Below are 22,831 nucleotides of genomic sequence, written 5' to 3' on the forward strand. Positions count from 1 at the left end.
AGGGTCAGCTTTGTTTGCCGCAGAGTCCCTTTGCCTGGATCTGTGATTGCACCTGTCCCCTTGTTCTTAAGATGCCGGGCACTCATGGACCCCCAGTGGCCTCTCTGAGATGCGCAGATATAAGAATCTGCTAAGTTTTGGACTCTGGAAGCACAAAACATTAGCCACCCCTATCAAGGATGTAGCCTGAGCTTCTTTGGGGTAGCGTGGTGCTACAGAGAGGTCACTGGGGCGTGCCCAGCTTCATTTGGACACGGCGGATAGCGGGGATACCAATCTCACGCCACCTGTCACAGCATCTCCACAGCAGTGATTTCGGGTTCACTAAGCAATGGACGCCTCCCTCACCCCCACCCCCAAAATACGTGTTACTGATATACATTGTCATTTAACAGCCCAGCACCCCAACTAGGCGAGCCCGTTCGTCAACTGTCACGGGTGGTGAGGAACCAACGGTAATGACCCCAGTTATTGAACACTAACGGTGGAAGTCTGTGGGATGGTTTATTATTTTGCTTATGATGAATATGCTCCCTCTCATTTTCAAAATCAGGTCAGTTTCTTTATGGTAGGGAGACACCTGGACTTCTTATCCTAAACTTCTCATGTTTGGGTTCTTTAAGGTACTAGGTAAAATGGAGTCATTTTTAACCCTGTATCATTTGAAGTACTGTATGATTCAAAGTACAGTCAAGCCTGGTGGACTGTTTTTGTCAGTGTCTGTACTCCGGTGAGCTTTCTTTTGCTGCCGAATACTCGGTTAAGCGAGAGAAGCTATAGGAGTCATTCAGAACTGTGCTTGTGAGTCGAGGTGTGCAAGAGGCTGTGCACTCCTCTTTCCCGCACCACATTTATAACAGGGAACCAGATTGTCTGCATTGCCATCATAACCTCTAACCTCTCTCTGCTACAGGAAGTCTGATTTCCAAGAATGCACAAGTGTTTGTATGATTCCCAGGGCAGCAATTAGGATATTTCAATGAAAGTATCTACAATTGTTATTATTTTCTTATTTTTGATTGATAGCATTCATGCTTCTGTATAATTTCAATCTGACTAGTTGTTTTGTTGTGTCCTACTGACCCTTGAAGTCAGGCCACGCTGTATTTACTGATTTGAGCTCACGTGACTCTCGGAAGAAGTGTCTTAATTGTTTCACCTGTGCCGAGCACGCATGCTGCGGCTGCTTATTATTTGTGAATAACTTTAACTACTTACACAATAGCTGATTTCCTAGAGGAAATTTAGCACTTCATGTTACACAAAGGACACTCAGATATGCAACCAGAGCAGTGAACATGGCACTAGGCTGCCAAGCCGCTACAGTCAAGAACTGGAGGACCAGGCTCCACCTCCAGCTGAAGTCAAAGAAGGCTGCAGGCGTTAGTTGGACTCCTATGGTCGTGCTGACACAGCCTACTCTGAGTAGTAGAGCCACAAGCAGACCGTTCCACTGGATGGTTTGTCTGCCACCCATAGTATCCTCTGAGTGTATCATTCCTTGTTACGTTTCATTGGGTTTGCAACGTACTTACAGCTGTGGAGTGTTAATGATGGCTCATGGTATCAAAAGACAGAGCAAACTGACTGTGCTAAATAGTCACCCAAAAGGACAAAGTCATTCGTCTGCAGGAGAACCCATGTGCCTCTAGGGCTGCCCTTTCCAAGCCTTCCTCCCACCTGTGTTCGCCTCCTCCATGAATATGGTCTTCTACAAGGTTTGGTCTTTTATTTTTGAAGCCTTAGCAGTGATAGTTCCTAGATGTTCCTACCATGATATACCATGCTTTCTCCATACCTAGTTAGATTTGGAAGGACCACGTCCCTTTCTCTCCCATCCTCTCTATTTTCCGTTCTGCCTTCCAGAGTGACTTTCCCCTCTGACCTCCTTTTTGATGCATATGCCAGGCAGAAACTTCCTATAAAGTATCCCCTCACTCCAATGCCCTCCCAAACATACATGTGCCGCGATTATACATGCAGGCGCTGTTTATTGGGGGTGGGGGGAGAAACCAGCATGATGTTGCATACATAATGCTCAGCAAACTATTTTTAACTTAGGTTGGTTTTTCTCAGCTATGTTATTAATCATTCAGCATTCAGCGGTGGAAATACGCCACAGTTTATATACATTTCCCATGCTGACGGGCATTCCCACACTGTCTACTATGTGTGGTCACCGTCCTTCTATGTATTGCTCCTCCCAAAAGTGCTGATCCTCATCTGAGGAGTCCCGACCTTTTGATTTATGGCAGAAGCCTGCACACTGTGTCACTTTATTACAGGCTGCACCAGGGTTCTCCCTCTCAGATAGAAAGAGCGAGGGAGCAAAGCCCTTTGATCTTCACTGAAGAGATTCTAAAAATATCCTGAGATACCACTGTGGCTGGGTCTGGGTGAGTCACGGAGCATCTATGATGCTCAGTATCAAAGGATAGTCAGACTCCCTCAGTCTCAACATAATCCGTCTTCATTGTAGCGAGCGGATCCCAGCCGCCGTAAGGCTGGAGTGAGGGCCTATTTGGAATGAAAACGCCCAGCAGTATATATAGTTTCGGATGAAAACTCAAATGTTAAGTTCAGCGTATGTTTGGATTGCCTAACCTGTTTCTCGAGATGAGCTGATGCATCATTCCCATAGGGTAATAAAAGTCTAATCATTGGACCCAAGCCTGGGCCTCTTCCAAGAGCCGCCTGGAGAAGCTGAGTCTTGTCGTTGCTGGCCATGTGCCCTGGGTGGCCGTGTTTTAGTAATAGCTGGAATTATTGGCACAAGTTGTTCTACATGTTTGTCTTGAGAGGATACTGTCAGGCTGTATTTTAATAACAGCTTCTTGCATAGATGTGACTAAATGACCAGTTGCCTATTTAATTCATTTTAGACACATTCAGAATTCTTTCTGCTAGCCTCCTTTGTGTAACTAGTCATGTTATTGGTAGAGCTCCGTGTATATAACCAGGCAGGGTGCAGGAGGTTGTTGCAGCTGACAGTTCAGTTCTGAGACTGTAACACATCTAAGCCATTAGGGATGTCAGTCGCTTCCAAAGTATCCATTCCAGGAACAGACGTTGCCATTGTTTGTTTGTTAAAGTCTCAATGTTTCTAGACCTGTGTCTTCTGAGAACCTATCAGATGGCCTGTCCCTAAAACATGACTCCTCAAAAAAAAAACATGTCTCAATGTTTCTAGAACTGAGTCTTCTGAGAACCTATCAGATGGCCTGTCCCTAAAACATGACTCATCAAAAAAAAGGAGAACAGTAACAAGTGCTATTTAATATTCCATGTAGTCAAAGCAATTGTGCTCATATAAGCCACAGTAAGTCAAAATGTATCGTCTATTTGCTTAGATGACAGTACATCAGACTAGGCTTCCAGCCAGTCCAGATTAAAACCCTGGAAGGAGGTAGGGCTTTGCTGTGGGTGTCTTCCAGTTAGGCTGTGGACCACTTGGTCTGCCTTTCATGGTCATAACAGCTTACATCTCTTTGTTGGTGGTGGTCTTGCTCCTGGATACAGGATGCTACGTGGTTAGTTGCTCTTGGAATTCCCTGATCCTTTAGGATGTCTCTGGGAAAATGTCAAGGAGCATCTTTTTTAGCAAGAAGGTTCCTCATATACACTCTCTCTCTGCCTGATAAACTATAGCTTAGAAAGAACCACCGAGTCAGCTGCTTAGTTTTCCAGTTCATTTTTCTGGAGTGTGCTGTTGAGCGTGGAAAGCCCATAGAGGGGCCTCTTCAGTCACAGTCCTTGGCAAATGCAATATGCATGTTCTTGCTTCCTCTACTTCCGGGTCACAGGGCACTGAGGACTCTGTGACGGTGACCTTCACCAGAGCAGTTCATAGTAAGCAGGGTAGCTAGGGAAGGACAGAAAGAAGGCTCAGTAAGAGAAGAGTCACATGATCAGCCTAATTCCAAGAAAGCAGCACCGGCTGAGGTACTTAAGAGAACTGGTAGGAGAAGACCCCACAGGGGAAACAGCCCCCAGAGCAACAGGGCTGTTCCTCAACCTCCCAGAAGTCTTGCTGGCCCTCGTTGCTTCCCAGTACAATTCGTGATTCAGTTCCATGGATGCAGGCATTCCTAGGCTAGGGCTCGCCCTGGGCATCCCTTTTCTGCCAGTCACGCAGACATCCTGTTTACTCTAGCACCTGTTCACACAGACTCACGCTGCTTCTTACACAAGGCAAAGTCTCAGTAATTCTTCATTTAAAAGGACGGAATTCATACTGGGTGTGGTGGCACGTGGCAGCACTGGGGAGGCAGAGGCAGGCTTTCCATGAGTTCAAGGCATTCCTGGTTTACATGTGAGTTCTAGGCCAGCCGAGGCTACATAGCAAAATCCTGTCTCAAAAAAAAAAAAAAAAAAGGGGGAGGGAGGGAGGGAGAGAGAGAGAGAAAGAGAGAAAGGGAAAAAAAGAAGACAGAGAATAAAGAATTTGCACTATCTATAGCTCAAACTAGACATCACAGACTGTGGCAGGGATATGACCTATGTCATTACACTGGTATAAACACTGACTCTAATATGAGGCTTCATAGGAACCCTTCACTAGGGGACCTCCTGGGCTGAGCAGCATAGACACTCTAAGGACCCTGCAGATTATGTCTCCGTACAGGAGTGCAAGTCAGAGGAGAGACTCTGTGTCACCTTTTGCCCTGAACGTTTGTGTGCGCCGGGCCTCAGGGAGAGCTGCGCACTGAGCATCTGTGGTAGCCAGCCGTCTAACAGTGCCTGCAGCATGCATCCCTCTTCTGGGCCTAAGTGTTGGGCGGCTTGAGACTCTCTTTTGAACTATGTGAACTTTAGCAACTGGACCAGGTTATGAGACATTGTTTGTTTTTTCTTTACTCATACTTTGGTAATAGTTCTGTATTTAAGACCTCAGAAGCTAAGAGATGATTTTGTAAGAATGTAGATGCCTTTTTGTCTCACAGAAGAGTAAACGCTCTTAGAGTCCGTTTGTTTCTGACTTCCAGGTAGTCTTTGTGGGTTGTCGGTTTTGGTTTGGTTTTTCTGTTTGTTTTTTTGTTGGTTTTTGTTTGGTTTTTTTTTTTTTCTGTACAAACAGAATTAACTTACCTTGCCCAGAGAAATATAATTTCTAGGTGGACGTTACTTTATTAAACTGGTCAGGGAAACAAATTCTAGTTGTTAAATAATAATAATTTCTTGCACAAACAGCCATCAGTGGCCTATGTACATACCACGCCGGGCCTGCCTTCAGGCTGGGAAGAAAGAAAGGATGCAAAGGGGCGCACATACTATGTCAATCATAACAATCGAACCACAACTTGGACTCGACCAATCATGCAGGTAGGAAGATCACCACCCAACCCAGACTCAAGGACCGTAGCAGCCAAGGTGTCATGACCAGCCACCTAGCACAGTGATCATGTCCTGTTACAAAGGGCCTGTGTTGAAAGCAGCCCTCACCAGAGATATGTGTTATTCTCAGTAGAATATTTGCCTGAGGAAGACTTTGGTCCTTGGATATGTATATCCAATGTGATGTAAAATATACTTTCAGAAAGTGAGCCTGTGACCATGAATGGCTCCCTCTCTCTCCCTGCCACACCCTAAATCTCTTCTTCTCCAAGACTAGTTTCTAGTTGGCCAGTGACTTAGTTTTTGTTCTCTTGAATGTGTCTCCCAAGTCTTTGCTCCCTCCCCCCATTATTAGTTTTAATTATTTCCTGTATGCTTTAAATATGCCAGACCTGTTATTATGGCTGTGTGAGTTGTTGTTGTTGTTGTTGTTGTTGGGGTTCATCCTCCTCATCACACACAGGGAGATCCTCATACAAAGAGCTAACTTGTTTTTGCCTCCAAAATAGCTTGCAGAAGACGGTGCCTCCGGATCAGCCACAAACAGTAACAACCACCTAGTCGAACCCCAGATCCGCCGGCCCCGTAGCCTCAGCTCGCCAACAGTAACTTTATCTGCCCCACTGGAGGTGAGAAGGGCCGCCTCTTCTAACCAGGGTCATCTCTGTCCTGTGGCTTCTCTTCATTCTCTCTTCTCTCTTCTCCCTAAACTGGACTCTGTTCCAGAGGCCGCCCCACACTGAGCAGTCATGTGTTGGTGGCGAAGGCTGCTCTACACAGGCTGCCCAAATGCTTTGGTGTCTCGGTCAGCTAACGTTCTGGACTCTCTCATAATCTTCATTCTCATTCGGCTGGCGCCATGTGGTGCGCTTTCTGCTGAACCTGTGCGGTCCCTGTTGTGTTGCTCCTCCTTGCCTGTCACGCCATCAGATCTCATCATTCTTCCGAGTAGCCATGTTCTGTTGGGTTTTGTAACATAGCGATCGCTTTGTTCATATTTTCTTTGACTGTAGGGTCTTGTCTTCCATTGTGTGGGTACGTGTTTCTAATGTGCATTTTCATCTCTTTCATCATTGCTGGACATCTGCTTGTATGCTATCCTTGACATGCTTTAGTGGCCGCCCTGAACGTCATAAACAGCAGACACTCAAAAGCCAGAGAAGATAGGAGTAAATTAAAGTGCTCTGACACAGTGGGAGCTGGTGACAGCACCTCCAGACTGTCGGGAATGTGGGATAATGACTGTCATTCCAGGTGGCTGCCTCCATCGATGGAGGTCTCCTTCCGGGCTCTAAAACCAGGCAGTGTGTTTGTTAGACTGTGGGCTCTTTGAGAGTAAGGGCTTGTCTTGCTCTGCTCTGAAATCTCTACCCATAAAATGGTATTTTTGACAGGCATGATTGGCAAAGAATTGTGGCTGTTTATCCTTGATATCATTGCTTATCTAACCAATAGAAAGGCCTAAAGTTAGGGTTGGTTTGAAAGTAGATGGAGAAATAATTGGGGGCTTGGGGGAGCCTCTCCCTCATTGGTCTCCAAGGAAGAGCTTTCTACAGTACCAGCTGCATTGTGACGTGTGTTGGATTGGCCCGTGGCGAAGAGTTCTAACACTCGTTATTGTTCCTTAGGGTGCCAAGGATTCACCCATCCGCCGTGCCGTGAAAGATACCCTTTCCAATCCACAGTCCCCTCAGCCATCACCTTACAACTCCCCCAAACCACAACACAAAGTCACACAGAGCTTCCTGCCACCAGGCTGGGAGATGAGGATAGCCCCCAACGGCCGACCCTTCTTCATTGACCATAACACAAAGACTACAACCTGGGTAAGGCTGCTGCTTTTACTTGGCTCCGTTTTCTTCACTGTGAGCTCCGGTTAATCCTCTTCCTTTCCGACTCAACCCTTGCGTTCCTTCTAGGGGAGTTCCATCACCAGCTCTGAAGCGAGTGTCCTGAGGGGCTAGTGGGCACCTCAGATGCTCAGACACAGCTGGTGGGGGGGGGGGTGCTACCAGTGTGGCAGTCCTGCAAAGCTCTGGTTTTAAGAATTTGTTCCATTTTGAGCGTAAGGGCAACCTTCGCCCTGCTAGCCTTTTGACTTCATTGTAACACTTCTCAGGCTATTAGTCATTGTATCAGGAATGGTAACATTTGAAACTAGTGTTTTCCCTGTCTCTTTTTGCCCTGCACACCCTTTTCTCTCTAGTGGTCATCCCAGATAAGTGGTCTGAATTTCTGTGCTATATTCTCTCTCCTTTTTTTCATGAATTAAAATTGCCTTAATGACCTGGTAAAGACTTGACTGTTCTTCCCAGTGAACATTTTGACCGAACTGATTTTTTTTTTCCCCGCCATGATGATCTTTCTCCACTCACACGGGTGAAAGACCTGTGTGTTGCACTTGGGAGAAATAGGTTGAGGCCAAGGTGAATGAGCGTCTCTGTGTCCCTCTGTCAGATCTTTGTTTCATCAGCATACTCAGAGCTAGGTTCTTCAAGGCAGCACAGAGCTCTTGCTAGAAGTCCACATTCCTCCATTAGAGTCCCTAACTCTGTACGTAAGCTGAATTTCTTCTCTTGTTTCTGGTTGGTTTTGATGCAGCAGAAACTTCATTTTTCTGACTGTGTAGAGCAAACTCGGGGATTCATGCTGCCCCTCCAGCATCTATGCTCTGTGCGCAGAACTAACCTCAGTTTTCCCTGGATCACTCTTCGGTCTTGGATCAGTTGTGCCCGTGCACTACTGGTGCCTGTCCCTAGCTGTGGTGACTGCCCAGTTGATGGACCAGTGGTATTGTGTTAAGGAAAGGGTTTCGACCAAGGTGACCTTGGCTATCATTTACTCTCAGTCTGTGTTGTAACGTTAATTCAATCCCTTGAGAGTCAGACCGTGTGCTCCCTAAAGTCCTGTGGGCTGAGGTGCAGCATGTCCCCGCAAGGACATTCTTGGCAGCTGGGGACAGGCCTATGCCTTCCACTGCGGGATGCTCAACACCCTTGGCTCCCACCGCCAAATGCTAATGGCTGCCTGTGACCCTCCCAATATACTGACAATCAGGAATGCACTCAAATTTCCAGACACCCCACGGTGAGAACTGAACCAATCTCCAATCTCAGGGCGCGGGGGGGGGAGGGAGGGGCGGGGGGCGGGGGGGCTTCCCTGTTTTGCAGAGAAAGGAATTTACCTGCCTGCCAAGGGCCTTCCCATCAAGGTCTGATGACATTCATTTGGTAAACCGATAACTACTTCAGAGGCATAGAATGACAGGGAGGTTTTGTTTGACCCACCTTTGAGTCAGAGGATAGTATTACAGGCCTGTGGGCCAAGAGAGCCGCTCTTTGGCAAGTAGAACCGTAGAGATTGGTTTGGGGTATTTTTTTTTTCTTTCTGTCACTGACATAGAACCTGGGCAGTTCTTCTGGTGTTCCCATTTTCCATAGCACTGCTGGGGTTCCAAACCTTTAGCCAGAAAATCAGAGCTCCAGAGATAGGGGATAAATATCATAAAAGTCAGAGGATTAGTGAATGGAGCCACTGTGGCTTGCCAACATAAGCTATGATTTTAGTAATATGAACTAGCTTAGTAATGAAATCCCCTAACCTTTTCACAGCCTTTCACGCCCCAACTGCAGCATAAGTGCAGCTGGGCAGGACTGATTTTAAATAGCACTCACTTTCTTTACTGCTGGCACCGGTGCCAAATGAAACCTGCTTTTAATCACCAGTTGTCTCTCTTTACCCCAGACTCTGGCCATTGACCAATTCGCTCATTTGAACACTGACTTTATTGAAACACTTTATTGCGGCTACCGTTGAAAAATTCTTAAGCAACAACTGGAATTCCCTCAAGTTCTACCTCCCTTCTCCAGCAGGCAGATGTGCTGACACCGCTGTGTTGTTATCCCGTCCCAACAAAGACACGGACACCACACCACATTCTCTTTGAGAAAAGCAGATTCGGAACTGTGTGTCTGTCTTGACGAGGGGTGGGAGAGGCAGGAAGAGAAAAGACGCTTTTTGAATTCAGGCATGTTTGCAGATGGCCAATATGAGACTCAGAGAGGGCAGCGTACTCTTCTTGGATTTGAGTGTTGTAACGCACAAGGGAAAAGCAACCGATAAGACCAACAGGAGACAGTGAAAATCACACGTCTTCCCTCTTCATCCTGTACTGTTGGTTCTTGACCTTCTCTGGAAGCGTGAAAAGACCCAAGCCGCCATCCTCTTTATACCTGGAGAGTGAGTCAGTTAGAATCATATCTACAGTGTGCAGCCTTTATTCACACAAGGGATGAAGGCTGTCTAACTGGAATTAAATCTGACCACATTTCAAAAAAAAAAAATTAATAATAATGGATGGCTTTAGCCACACCAGCAGCAATGTGTGCTGGGAGTCACTAGAGACCCTTCTTCATTCCCCCTTCTTAAGGGAGCAGCTAAATGTGTATGTGTTCGTATATTGATGCCTTTCACAGGACAAAGCATTGGCCTGTCTTTACAACAGACTTTATGACTTAAATTAGAGCTTCCCAAGTTCACACTAACCAAAGCAACTGTAACCTAGCATGCCTGCTGAGACTAAAGGAAAAAAGGCACATTTAGGATTCTTTTGACCAATCAGTATTCCTGTATTTTATATATTTTTACATACATACATACACACACACACACACACACATCTACCCAGAGGGAATGTAGACATGGCAAGTGTGTTTCATCTGCTTGCTTGCTTGATTGATTGATTGATATTCTTGTCATTGAAGATCTCATTAGTATTCCACCTTACCATTTAAGTGTTAGCAGACCCCAGCTGCCATGTCTGTCACTTGTCCTACCTCCTTGGGTTGTCCAAGGGACATTACCCTCAGTGGTTACCACTACATAGTCCTCATATACGGACTACGGGCAGCTGCAGTCATTTTTTTTTTCTACTGTTACTATCATAAAATATGAATCCTTGGCCTGGGCCTACCATGCCCTGAAGTGTGGCTTCCATACAAAGCCATTTTAGCAGACCTACAAAGCTGGCCCCCTCCTTCTTCCCCTCCCCCAGGGCCTGGTACTTTTCATTGATCTTAGGATCTTCCTGTTTTTCTTCTCTGTATCACCCATCTGTGGCCCACAGAGCCAATAGTCTTGCACAGTTGACTTCACTCCATGGCTGGGCTTTCTATAAACCTGACTTGGTCATTGGCTACCTGGGATTTCAAGGGTCCTTGGTAGCTGTGGTATCACCTCTCATATCTCAGTGTTCATTTTAAGTCTTCTGACCAGTTAGCCAGCTCCAAGTGATATCCTAATTATCAGCTTCTTGGCCTCTCTAAATCCTAAATCCTGGCCTAGCTCTGTGTGCTGCAATATGCTACACAGATGTAGTGATACAAATGACTATATCTCAACCTTTGGAAAGATGCATTAGCTTCAGGGTCAACATTCCTCACAAAGCAGGACGATGATTTATGCCTTCAATTTATATCTACTCTCGCTTATAGAGACAGGGTTGCTTGTAATGCTTGTACCCTTTTCTATTCTTGCTATTTCCAAAAACCTCTCACTTGGTTATCATCCAGCGCTCCTGGCTTCCACTGTTGATCCGGGAAGTTGATGAAGCAGTAAGCCTTTGGTTAGGTTGGCAGCAGTGCAGCCTTTCTTTGCTTTGATGAGATGGAGCTACTGTCAAATGGCTCCATGACTTGCTTTTACCTGGGTTGATGGTGTTATTGTTCCGGTTGACTGGGCATCGTTCTGCGTTTTATTTGTTTTCTAATCTTTTGAGTTTAAAAACTTTGGATTCTTTAAGCCCCAATTGGCTCTGTGTAAGGGGCAAGTCCCAACTCTGGATCCTCTCCTTTGGGCAAGTGAGTTTGAGAAACTGAGTCTCTGATACTGTTTTTTCTTATTTAAAGGAACAGAGACAATGGAGGTCGCATGGTCAGATGCCTAACTACTTTTTTTTTTTTTTTTTTTTTTTTTGCAAAGGAGAACACTTAACTGAAGATGACAGAGTATATATTTCTTTCCTTGATTTTTCTCTGGCCTCTTAGGAGCATATCTTTTAAGGAAAAAAATGCTTACAAAGTTTATGTTAAGACAGGGACAGGAACCTAATTGCCAGCGCTTGATCGGTAGTCTAATTCATGTCGCCTGCTAGCATACGTATAACTTCATAGGATGAAGCAGGCTATCTCTGCAATAGCCCATGGACTCTCTGGTCAGACAGATGCAGAAGGAGCCTGTGAAGCCCAAGTACTAAGGAATGCTGTTCTTAAAGGGTCACATTTAGAGACTGTGAACACTCACCCCTCTCTGGAGGACAGTCACGCTTCTCCCAATCTGGTTGCCTTTCCCCTTTCCCTTTCTCTGAGTCTTGGGGAAACAGTTAACCTCCCATCGGAGGCCTGTTCCCCTTTCCTGAGATATGGTAGCCAGGCTTCCTCTACCAAGCAGGTAGGTCGCTGGGATCCCCTCCCAGGTTCCTGGGAACATGGAGGATCGGAAGGTGCCAATGAGTGCACACAGGGGGTCCCTTTTAACTGCTATCATGTACATTTTTCCTGCAGGAAGATCCACGGTTGAAATTTCCAGTACACATGCGGTCAAAAGCATCTTTAAACCCCAATGACCTGGGCCCTCTTCCTGTGAGTATACTACAGAGACATGAAATGATCCAGAAGTGTACGATTATTCTCTCGGTGTTCCTGGGAAGCCTGCACCCCCTGCCCCAGGCTTTCTGGGTCCATTGGTCAATGTTCCTTAGAAGGGTTAGACACCAGGGCAGTTTGAAAAGTACATTATAGTAGTACATTATGAGCCAGTGCTTGTAAAAGAAGGCTTTTAATGACTAGCCAGTTCGTTTTTGATATAGGACATGTGCAAGGGGCGAATATTGCAGGTGGCAATTTAAGCAGCATGCCGATCATTTTGTAACTTAGCAACTCCTGAGCTCCAGCCAAACTGCAAACAGAGTCATAAGAACAAAAGCCATGAAATACTATGGAAGGGAAAGGCACAAATAATCACAGAAAGTTTCTCCAGAGTCACTTAACCTGTAGATCTTTTTTTAAAGTGTTTTCCCCTTTGTTGTGGGCTCTTTATGAACCTGAGGGGAGTGCTTTGATTTTTTTGTTTTGTTTTTGCAGTTTTGTTCTCCTTCGGAGGCATGATGTAATTTGGTCTATACTGGGTTTGGGATGAAACTTTTACTGTCTGCCTTCATTAAAAAATAAAAAATGCTGGAGATGAGGAGACAGGGTTGGGTTGGGGTTGGGGTTGGGTTGGGGTTCTAGTACTCATTTAGATGGCCCAGACCAGCCTAGAACTCAAAATCCCCCTTGGTCTTACTTCCCAGGTTCTAGGACAGCAGACATGCACCACTACACCCAACCCAGAGCAAACTGTTTTTAAATGGAAGTTGTTATTATTTCCTGAGGATAAGAGGAGCCTTTTGAAAGTCTAAGAAAATCTCTTAGGCTGGGGAGATGGCTCTCTGTGAAAGAGTGCTTGGGGCACAAGTGTTCGGATCCGAGTTTGAATTTCTAGAACCCACATGGAAAACTAGACTTGGCCACATGCATGCCTATAGCCCCTGGTGCTATAGGGAACACACGGGAGGGTCACTGGAGCTGGCTGGCTACTAGACTAGCTCCAAGCTCAGTCAAAGAAAGACCTTGTCTCAAAGAAACATGTTGGAGTATGAACAGGATACCCAGTGCCCTCCTCGACTTACACACACACACACACAGACACACAGAGGCATGTACACCTGCACAAGCATGCACACATACAAAACACACACACACAGACACTCTACCCCTCAAAAAACCAAGAGAAAATCTATTGTCTCTTTCTGCGTCAGGTGAGGTGTGCTGACCTTATCTTAACTAGTACCGAATGTTGGGGCTGGGACTCAGCAGGTGAAGCACTTGCTATGAACTACTCGTGTAAGGATGGAATTCCGATCCCCAGAGCCCACATCAGAACCCCACGAGTGGTGTGGCACCCTTCCTGCAAGCTGTGCCATGGAGAGACAGAAAGGCAATCCCCAGAACAAACTGGCTATCAGACGGGAAAAAAAGCACCTGCTCCCCAAGAGACATTGTTAGGATAGAGAACAATCAAGGAAGACACCTCAGCGCTCCACGCCCATTTCCACCCTGTGCGCGCGCGCGTAGATGGACACCCACATACACAGGCAGAGGAAACAAAGGAAAGCTGTCAGTTGCCGGAGTCTTTTAGTTCTTTAGTGTGAATGGTGGGAGTCCTCAGCACTGGGGCTGCCCAGCCACTTACTGGGTGGTTTATTATTCTTACAAATGATTCTCACTTCGTATAGTCAATACCACTCAGATCTGAGCAAAGACAAGATAAGGGCTAAGATTTATCTCCAAAGGATATAGTTATATGAACCTCCTTCTTCCCTGAAGTACATAGTAGGGATTTTAACTAAAGGAACATCCTATGCTGAACTCTTTTACAATGTTTCTCAGGTTTATTTTTATGTATATTATTGTTTTGCCCGAGTCTGTAAATATACACTATGTGTATGCCCGGTGCCCGCCAGCCAAAAGAAGGCATCAGGTCCCCTGGAACTGGAATTACGAATAGTTTTGAGACACTGTAGGTGCTGGGAAACAGGCCCAGGTGCTCTGCAGCAATGTCAGGTGCTTTTGACCCGAACCGTCTCTCCAGCCCTCAGACTGAACTCTTCGGCGGTTTCCTGAGGTTCCCAGGGAGCCCCGTGCTGGTGTTTCATATGGTGAAAGCTAGTGAGAGAGATGCTTGGTCCTGAGTGACTTGTTAGCTGTGCCCCCGAGTTAGCATTGTTTGGCATCTCCTCAGTGCTCAGTGTTTCCAGCAGAGAAGGGTCCTGGAGTGTTAGTGTCACCCGTGGATTTGGGAACTGCTAACTGATGTGTGTGTTTTCCCTTGATTTGGGAACTGCTAACTGATGCTTGTGTTCTCCCACCTCCTTGTCCTGGATGCTAGCCTGGCTGGGAAGAGAGGATCCACTTGGATGGCCGCACGTTTTACATTGACCATAGTAAGTAGCCCCTGCTGTGCCCACGGGTGTGACAGGGTACAGGAAGGGGAGGGTCACATTAATGTGATGGTGAAGCTTTGTCATTTTGCTCCCTGTCCAGGCAGCCAGGTGTTATGTGGAGAGAATGATACCAGAGAGTCAGTGCCCTTATACGGTACTGTGCCTTCACCCCCAGGTTGCTCCCAAGTAGCCCTTCCAGCTTTGATCTTGTGACCTATTAACTTTTTTATGATTAAAAAAAAATTTTTTTTTTAATTTTTGTTTTGATAGTCCCTTGATATCTGCGCTTTTTTAATAAATACACTCTGGAAATAGAAAATAAGATTAGAAGTGATGATTTAGCTTTTAAATAAAAAGAATGAATCCACGGGAGCAATGTTCTCCAAGGTGGATGCTTTCTTTCGGAGCACTGACTTCCGAGGCCCGTTCTGAACTTATTTTCTATCGTGGCATGTGTCCCTGCACCCAGCCCACTAATGATATACGCAGCTGTTTTCCTGAAACCTTAGTGTATCTGCTGAAGGCGTTGGCTTTAGCACCCGTGGATATATATATATGTGTGGTTTCTCGTTTCATCTACAAGTTAAACTAATAATCCTTGCTTTTAGCCAGGGAATTGGGATTGGGGGGTTGAGGGAAGTTTTGGGTTGGTTTCATTTGGTTTTGATGTGTGGGGGGGGTTGGTTTGTTTTGTTTGTTTTTTTCTTTAGTGGTTTGGTTTTTTTCATAAAATTATATTCATGTAGCCCTAAAACTTTCTGAAGAAGGAAACAAACAAACAAACAAGCATTAAAAAGCTTCTGGTGGAGTTCAAATCCGTGTGCAGTTGGTGGGATGTGGTTGCGTGTTTTTATTTAGTTCGGAAGCAGGAAGTGAGCTCAAGTGTATTGATGAGCCTGTTGCTGAGACTCCTGTCCCCGAGCAGTGCTCACACATAGACCAGCGACTCTCTGCGGGGAGGAGGGACTTCCTCCCAGTGTCACTAGGGGACCTAGGATCCTCCAAGAACTTGCCTTCAGGCATGAGGGTTAGTGGGTCTGAAGTCAGTGAGAAGGCCTACCCAAAACTCAGAATATTTAGAGGGCAGGGCCACCCTTAGAGTTCAGACAGATTATTTCAAGATATATAAGCTTTGGTTTTGTCTTTGATTAGGGAAAAAAACCAAAAAAAACAAAAACGGAGTTATACACTTTCCAGCACTGTACTGTGAGCATACAGTTGTCAACGTGACCACTTTCTTTCTAGGTACATGCATGAATTATCCCCACCCCACAATATTATTTATTCTAAATTCTGGGAACTTTCTAAAATGGGGGAGAGGTTACACTCTTAATGCCACTACAAACAGTTCTCCATAATTTACCAAGCTTTGCCCTGTGGATAAGGGAAACATACCAAGAAACCATCCTTCTGCCTTATCCATCAAAATCTAGTGCGTGCAGTACAAAATCCCTGTGCTTTCAAAGGTTTTCTCCGGTCAGTGGGTACTCCCCCAGACAGCTTTAATCACCTGATGAATAAGAGTTAGAAGCTTTCTCAACCTTCAGAGTAAAATGTTCCCAACATTTATCTGGCAAAATCCACCATCTATCTCCCTTGGCTACCACCATGCCCATGAGCCAGGAACCGGGCTTCTATACAGGTGCCACAAGGCATTTCCTATGTTGACAGTGATTGACCTGAGAGGCAGACTTTCAGAAGCACTGAACGCTCGCTTAAACACCTTGATTCATTTGAGAGATAATTACTAACACGCTTTTTCTGGGTAAAGTGTTAGAGAAATATCTAGAAATGTTTCTCTCACAGACCAGATGTGCCCAGAAGCCGAGCCATCAGCCAGTGGTATCTCAAATACAAAAGTTACGAGAGGAATTCGAATAATTTCTGTGTTCCTGCACCCTGCCCACAGTTACCTAATGTAGGAGCCGTAGCTAACATAGCTAGGTTTCTCAGTCCCTCTACTTCCTTCTCGTCGTTTGATTTGAAATGTAAGGTCTCAGAGGTTAAAAAAAAAAGAGCATGTTTAGATTCTGCCGGTCTTTTTTGGCACATTCTTTTTTGGCTAACTGTCCTCCACAGCAGGCTCATTCTGTAGCCCCAGGATCATGTGTGTGGTTCCAGCACTCAGACTTTTTGAAGGACTTTGTTTTCTCTCTCGGCTTCTTCCCTCAGTCATTACAAAGACAACCCAGGAAGCTCCTGTTACATGCTGGGGCATGGTCAGCAGTGGAGAGGAACTGTGAGAACTTACAAGCCTTGTTCTCAAGGGCCCATGTCTGGTAGAGAGTGCCAGGAGGTGTCTTAGGTATTGTGTTAGAAGGTGAACCTGTTACTTGAGTGCTCAGCTTGAGAGGGCTAAAGATGGCTCTGTCGGTGTGTGTGTGTGTGTGTGTGTGTGTGTGTGTGTGTTCTCTTCCAGACAGATTTTGAGCAGGATTCACTCTAAAGGGCATGGTGGGAATCGAGTTTAGAAAAAAACAGATAGGGCCAGCCATTCCACACTGGCAGTGAGAACTGCCCCATGGGCAGTGCCCTTCAAAAACCCTAAAGCCTTGGTCACGATTTGTTTGTGTATATATATAGACATTTACAGGAGCATGACTGGTGGTGCCACACCAACCTCGAAGGAATGCAGTCCTGTTTTGCCTGACTGGCATGCAAAGGAGGCTGGCTGGCTGGCATGGCACCCAGGACAAGCCGACAGATATCTGACAGGGAGGACTCAGATTCACTCTGCAAACAGTAGGAGCTTCAGAGGGCTATCCCCAGAGTCGAAGGACAGTAGTCAGATGTATTCCTGAAAATAAACTTTGGGCAGACCTACGGAGGAAATCTTGAATAGAAGCTAGTAAGACCATGGCCTTGGAGATCTAGAGCACGGAGTTACAGTCCAGGACACAGATGCATGCCCCACCCAGCAAGAACAAAGTCATGACAATTGGAAGATCACCAAGGACAGGCAAGGACATGGGCAGGTTCTGGATCTTGGTGATCAGTGCATTATGACACTGCTTTTGTTAATGAGACTTCTGTCATGGTGACAGATAACTGGCCCAGGCAGTGTATAGGAGGAAGAATTCATTTTCGCTCACAGTTTCAGAGGTTCATCAAGTCCTTTGCTCCATTGATTCTGCACCGTCATCGTGGTAGACAAATGTAGCAGAGGCCGCTCATCCTAACAGACAGGAAGAGAGTGACAGAATGCCAAGGCTGATGGCCCTTCTCAGTTTTCTCCTTTAAATCCATCCTAGCACCCAGTTTGTAGGCTGGGGCCACCCACATTCAGACAGGTCTTTCCTCCAGCCACTTAGTTAATCCTCTCTGGAAAAGCCCTCACGGACACACCCAGAAACGGTTTGCTTCACTAATCTCCATTCAATCAAATCAGTGGGCCAGGTTAATCCTCAGACTGCTGACTGGGGTGTGAGGTTACCGGGCCACTGGGCGTTGGCTCAGGAAGCTAGAGAGACCCAGTGCAGGCATCAGGGATGGAGTCTGAGATTCAGGTCTGGTGAGAAGATTTGAACGTCCTCCTGTGTTGGGAGAGGCCCGTTTGTTTTGACGACAAACATCCAGTCAAGACAGTTATTACCCAAACTGCTGGATAAAGGCACGGTTCTATCCAGCTGTGTCCTGCTGTATTCTGTGACCTGTGTTTTATTTTTGTTGTTGTTGTTTTTACTTTTCCACCTCAGTAGCAGCTTTGAATTTCCAAAGTCTCGTTTTAGAAATTAGACAACCTAAAATAGCACCCATATTTAAATTGTATTTATTAATTTTAAATACCACCTGTATCTGCCGGTGTTCCCTGAAGCAGTTGAGTTTTACACTTGTGGACATTTTCTGCCAAATTAACATGAAATTAGCACTGTAGATGTATAGTCTTAAGGGGTTGGGTTTTTTTTGTTTTGTTTTGTTTTTTGTCTGTTTCTTCTTAATGTAGACCATTTTTATCATGAGCATATCTTCCTTACACAGAATGATGGGCTTCACCATGGCTTTTCCATACATATGTCAGCATCTGCTTTAATCATAATCAGCCCAGAGCATTTTTTGTTAACAATGCCTCTGCTTTCATGAAAGTTCATAACATCAGGGTTTAAACAAACAAAACAAAACAACAAAACAAAAAACAAAATTAACTAAAGTGCTTGTTAGAGTTGAATCTGTGAGTTACCGTCAGCACACTAGCAGGCTAAGAGTGAGCAGGGTGTTTTCAGAGAAACAAGCGCCCCCCCCCCCCTTATCTTTTAAACTTAGATGTAACCTGTTGTACCCCAGCCTGTCCTTTGTCATCTGAGTGCCCAGACGCACTTCCACCTGAGGCTGCACACACAAGGCCCCTCTGAAGCAGTTTTAATCGTGTGCAGGTGAAACCCCACATGACCTGGGCAGCTGCTCTACGCCATCACCTGAGCCCTTTTGTTCGCCTTTTGGGAGAAAGGAAAACTGCCCAGCCAGGCTGCCAGGGAACCCTTTCTCTGAAGTCTTGCTCGGCTATGTCTAATTCTTATTTTTTTGTGACCGACCACCTTTGCTGCCTTGGCTATGTATGCGTGCGAGAGGCACAAAGGTGGATCATTTCTCTGTCCAATGTAGAAATCTCTACTTGAAAGCAGTTTTTCAACGTCATAAGCAAATGCTAAGAAGTATTTGAAATGAGAAAGGTGTGTGTGTGTGTGTGTGTGTGTGTGTGTGTGTGTGTGTGTGTGTGTGTTAACTTCCTAGGGAACTAAACCTTATGCCTTTTGAAAAATCAAGATCAAGTTATAAATCCTTAATGAGTAGAGGGGTTTATAATTGCACATTTACCAGGTTGCTCACCCCAAACTGCAAAGATATGGTTTTACTTTTGTTGTGCATTTTTGTTATTATTATTAACTAATCATATATATGTTTGCCATGCAATAGCAGGGTTGCCTTCTAACCCCAAAATACTAAATTCTCCCTGGGGTCAACCCAAAGGGGCTTTAGAAAGGGGAATTTTTCTTTCTTAAGTACCCTGTAGACCGAAGGGATTAGAACTAACTCGTTGGTGTTTTTAATGTTTTCAGATAGCAAAATTACCCAGTGGGAAGATCCAAGACTACAGAACCCAGCCATCACTGGTCCGGTCAGTATTCTCATGTTCCTCTCCTGCATATAGCTTGTGACTGCGTAGTACACACACTTCTTGTGTGTTCCTACCGTGATGTCCAGACACTGGTGAAATTGAATGGTTTAAGATTCACCCCAGCTCCTCAGTGAGGTTTCCAGATGGGGTACAGCTGCTGGGGGCCTTCGAGTGGAACTGGGACTAGAAAGGAGGAGAAAATGGTATTGGGAGCAGTAGCAGGTTGAAAAGTTTTCTTCCTGGTCCTTTATAAAAGGATGGTTTAAACCAATAGTCAGAATTGTCCCCCTCCCCCTTTTTTTAACAGTAAAGCACCGTTGTTAACAATAGTTTAATATAGGCTTAACCATGAGAATCAGGAGAAAGAGAAGCACTCAGAAAAATAGAAAGACATACCCTGTACCCCAGGTACAGTAGGCGCAGGCCCCTTAAGAGAGAAAAACACTCCTCCCTTCCTGTTTGTAGGCTGCAAGACCAAGCCCTGCATTTATAGGCCACTGGCATTTGTTAGGACAGTGACAATAAATGCATGCTAATCAACCTGCGCCTCTTCTGCCTTTAAAACCCTGTGGAGAAGAGATTGGAAGCTATGGATTGTGTGTGGACTCTACTGATCCACCAACTCTGCACTAGTGCTGCTAACGCATGCTGGTTAGGAAGTGTCCATCTGACTTAGGGCCGTGAGCCCCTGAGATATTGCGGCACTCTGCAGTCATGGATGGAGGGAAAGTCCTCTTGCTAGTGACACACTCATCGGCAAGTAGTATGCGGTGAGCTAAGGGTGCTGAGAGACCATCTGGTTGGCCTTTTCCATTAAATGCTCACTTCTGCTGATTTACATAATTCTGTTTTATTTTTTTCCTTCTGTTTTTTTCAAGATGTTCTCCCAGATCCTCTGGCCTCCAAACTGGTGATTAGAAATTTGCTGCAGTGTGATTGCCATTTCTTGGAGGGCAAATATTTCTCTCTCTCTCGTGATTTTTTTTTCAATTTTCTCATTATTGTTGATGTTCTGAGAGCTCACAGTCACATGTTGGACTGTGGATTTCCCCTTGTGGATATCATCTTCAATGCAGGATCATCCATGAGGAGGGGATGCATCAGATCTGTCCTCGATTCTGGCAAACCCTCGGCCACCTGTTCCCACACAGCCTTCCCCGTCCTTGCTCCACCCGAGCCTTTGCATCACTCTCCATCTTTGTTCTTGTCTCTTAGCATCCCCACTTAAATCCCTGGTTAGAGATAAAGTTCCTTTGTAGGTTCCCTGGGCTTAAGGTTAGTTTTCCTATACTCTTTACAGCTCTAAGCCTAGGAGTCTGTTACAGCTTACGTCTGTCCATGAGACGCCTTCAGGCAATGGCTCAACAAGATAAAACCCATTTCTAGCACAGAAGGTTTTATATGGTCTAAAATCAAATAACTCAGTTTAAAAATGGGGTACCGAACTAAACAGTGTTTAGACGAAGCACAAATGGCTGAGAAACACTTAGGTACTTGACATCCTTGGCTCTAAGAGAAAAGCAAACTAAAACTACTTTTAGATTTCATCTTACCCTAGTCGGGATAGGCGAGGTCAGTAAATAAATGACAGCCCATGTTGGTGAGGCTGTGGGAAAAGGGGCAGTCATCCACTGCTGTTAAGACTGCCAGCTTGTACAGTTGCTATGAAATCAGTATGGGGTCCCTCAGGAAGCTGAGAATCGGTCTTCCTCCAGGTCCACCTCTAACACTCTCGGGCATACACCCAAAGGACTCTACCTCTAACTACTGAGACACTCGCTCATCCGTGTTCACTGCCGCTCTGTTCATAACAGCCAGACATTGGGAGCGACAGAAATGTCCGTTGACTGATGAATGACTAATGAAAATGTGGTGCATTTACACAGTGGAATATTAAACAGCTGTTAAGGAAAATAATAATTTGCAAGTAGATGAATGGAGCTAGAGCCATTCATCCCGAGGTAACCCAGACCCCCAAAGCCAATGGCATGGAATCTTAGTCTGTGGGTCTTAGCTTTTAAACTTTCAGTGTGTGTGTTCAATTGAAATAACCCAGTAAGTGGAAAGGGAAGAAAAGATCCCACAAGGAAGGGGAGAGATAAAGGGGAAACTAGAATAGGATTGAATGGGGGAGGGGTGAAAGAGCAGGGCACAGCGGGAGAAGTGTGGGGAGAGACTAAAGATTCTTTGAAAAACCATATGGAAACCTACGACTGTAGAGGCTTCCAAAAATATATACACACACGAAAGAATTTAAATGGAGTCACCATATGATAGGGGAGGCAGTGTTCCAAGTCAGACTCATCTTCCATAAATGAGGAAAAGGTTTTCAGTGATGAGGACATATCGTGAAGCTAGCTGCTGATAGAGTCTGTCTAAGCTGGCATGAAAAAATGGGAGGTGAGTGGCGCCCCTGCCTCCCCCACCTCTAACCCCTGATCTCAATCACAGTTAATCTAACCAACAGTGCCGTCCAAATGCCTCCTTGGGGCTTCATGGTCACTGTTCCCCATCTGTTTCATCCATCTCTCTCATTTCTGCTCAGAGGTACCTCAGAGCTGCCTTCCCTAGGCTCCCACAAAATAAGCCCCCCCCCCCAATCTCTATCAGCTTTCCCCTTCTTAACTCCTACCTCTATCCATTCTTTTTTGGATTAATTGTACTAAGTAGTGGTTTTCATTCTGGCATTTGTATACATGCATGCATGCATTCATTTCTTCATTCATCTGTTGCAGGATATCTAGGCTGATTCCCTGGCTTGCCTTTCTAATTACCTACTTTCCTACTACCTTTCCTACTGTGGCCTTCTACCACCATGAGCTCCAGGAGGGAACTGGGAAAGGACTTTGTTTTATGTTGTCTTTTTTTTTTTTTTTTAAGCACTTAAAGTGCCAGGCAGTGAGAACTTTGAAAATACTTGCTACTAGATGACTGAGGCACCAGGAAGAGACGGTCAGCACCACCCAGATGTGAAGAGAATGTTGTTTGTGACAGGATGTAGTGCTGAGAGAACAGAGGTCATGATGACGTCACCTTAGCTCGTGTTAGACTGTGTCTGAGATGGAATGTAGTGCTGATAGAACAGAGACCACATTAGTTCATGTTAAAATCCACTGTTCTTGTTCTCCTGCTGGTGGCTGTCTATGTACTAGCAAGTGTTGAAAGGCCATCAATGGAAAGAGAGGCCCATTGGACTTGCAAACTTTATATGCCCCAATATAGGGGAATGCCAGGGCCAAAAGAATGGGAATGGGTGGGTANGGAAGTGGGGGGCGCTATGGGGGACTTTTGGGATAGCATTGGAAATGTAATTGAGGAAAATATGTAATAAAAATATTAAAAAT

General features: G+C 45.4%; 1 protein-coding gene across 12 annotated transcripts in view; it reads left to right on the forward strand.

Moving 5' to 3' along the window:
* Nedd4l (NEDD4 like E3 ubiquitin protein ligase) overlaps nucleotides 1–22,831 on the forward strand; it is a 323,858-nt gene that overhangs the window by 275,732 nt on the left and 25,295 nt on the right. For 3 of the 12 annotated variants that reach the window (XM_029471742.1, XM_029471747.1, XM_029471748.1), the window contains 8 exons: nucleotides 396–455; nucleotides 5,191–5,322; nucleotides 5,844–5,963; nucleotides 6,963–7,160; nucleotides 11,895–11,972; nucleotides 14,320–14,374; nucleotides 14,475–14,528; nucleotides 19,429–19,487. In XM_029471742.1, the coding sequence (XP_029327602.1) occupies nucleotides 396–455; nucleotides 5,191–5,322; nucleotides 5,844–5,963; nucleotides 6,963–7,160; nucleotides 11,895–11,972; nucleotides 14,320–14,374; nucleotides 14,475–14,528; nucleotides 19,429–19,487 (756 nt within the window). The remainder of the gene's footprint in view (nucleotides 1–395; nucleotides 456–5,190; nucleotides 5,323–5,843; nucleotides 5,964–6,962; nucleotides 7,161–11,894; nucleotides 11,973–14,319; nucleotides 14,375–14,474; nucleotides 14,529–19,428; nucleotides 19,488–22,831) is intronic. The other 9 variants (XM_021151067.2, XM_029471744.1, XM_029471745.1 and 6 more) reach the window with 5 other exon arrangements.

Source organism: Mus caroli, chromosome 18 (genome assembly GCF_900094665.2).
Source record: "Mus caroli chromosome 18, CAROLI_EIJ_v1.1, whole genome shotgun sequence".
Lineage (NCBI taxonomy): Eukaryota > Metazoa > Chordata > Mammalia > Rodentia > Muridae > Mus > Mus caroli.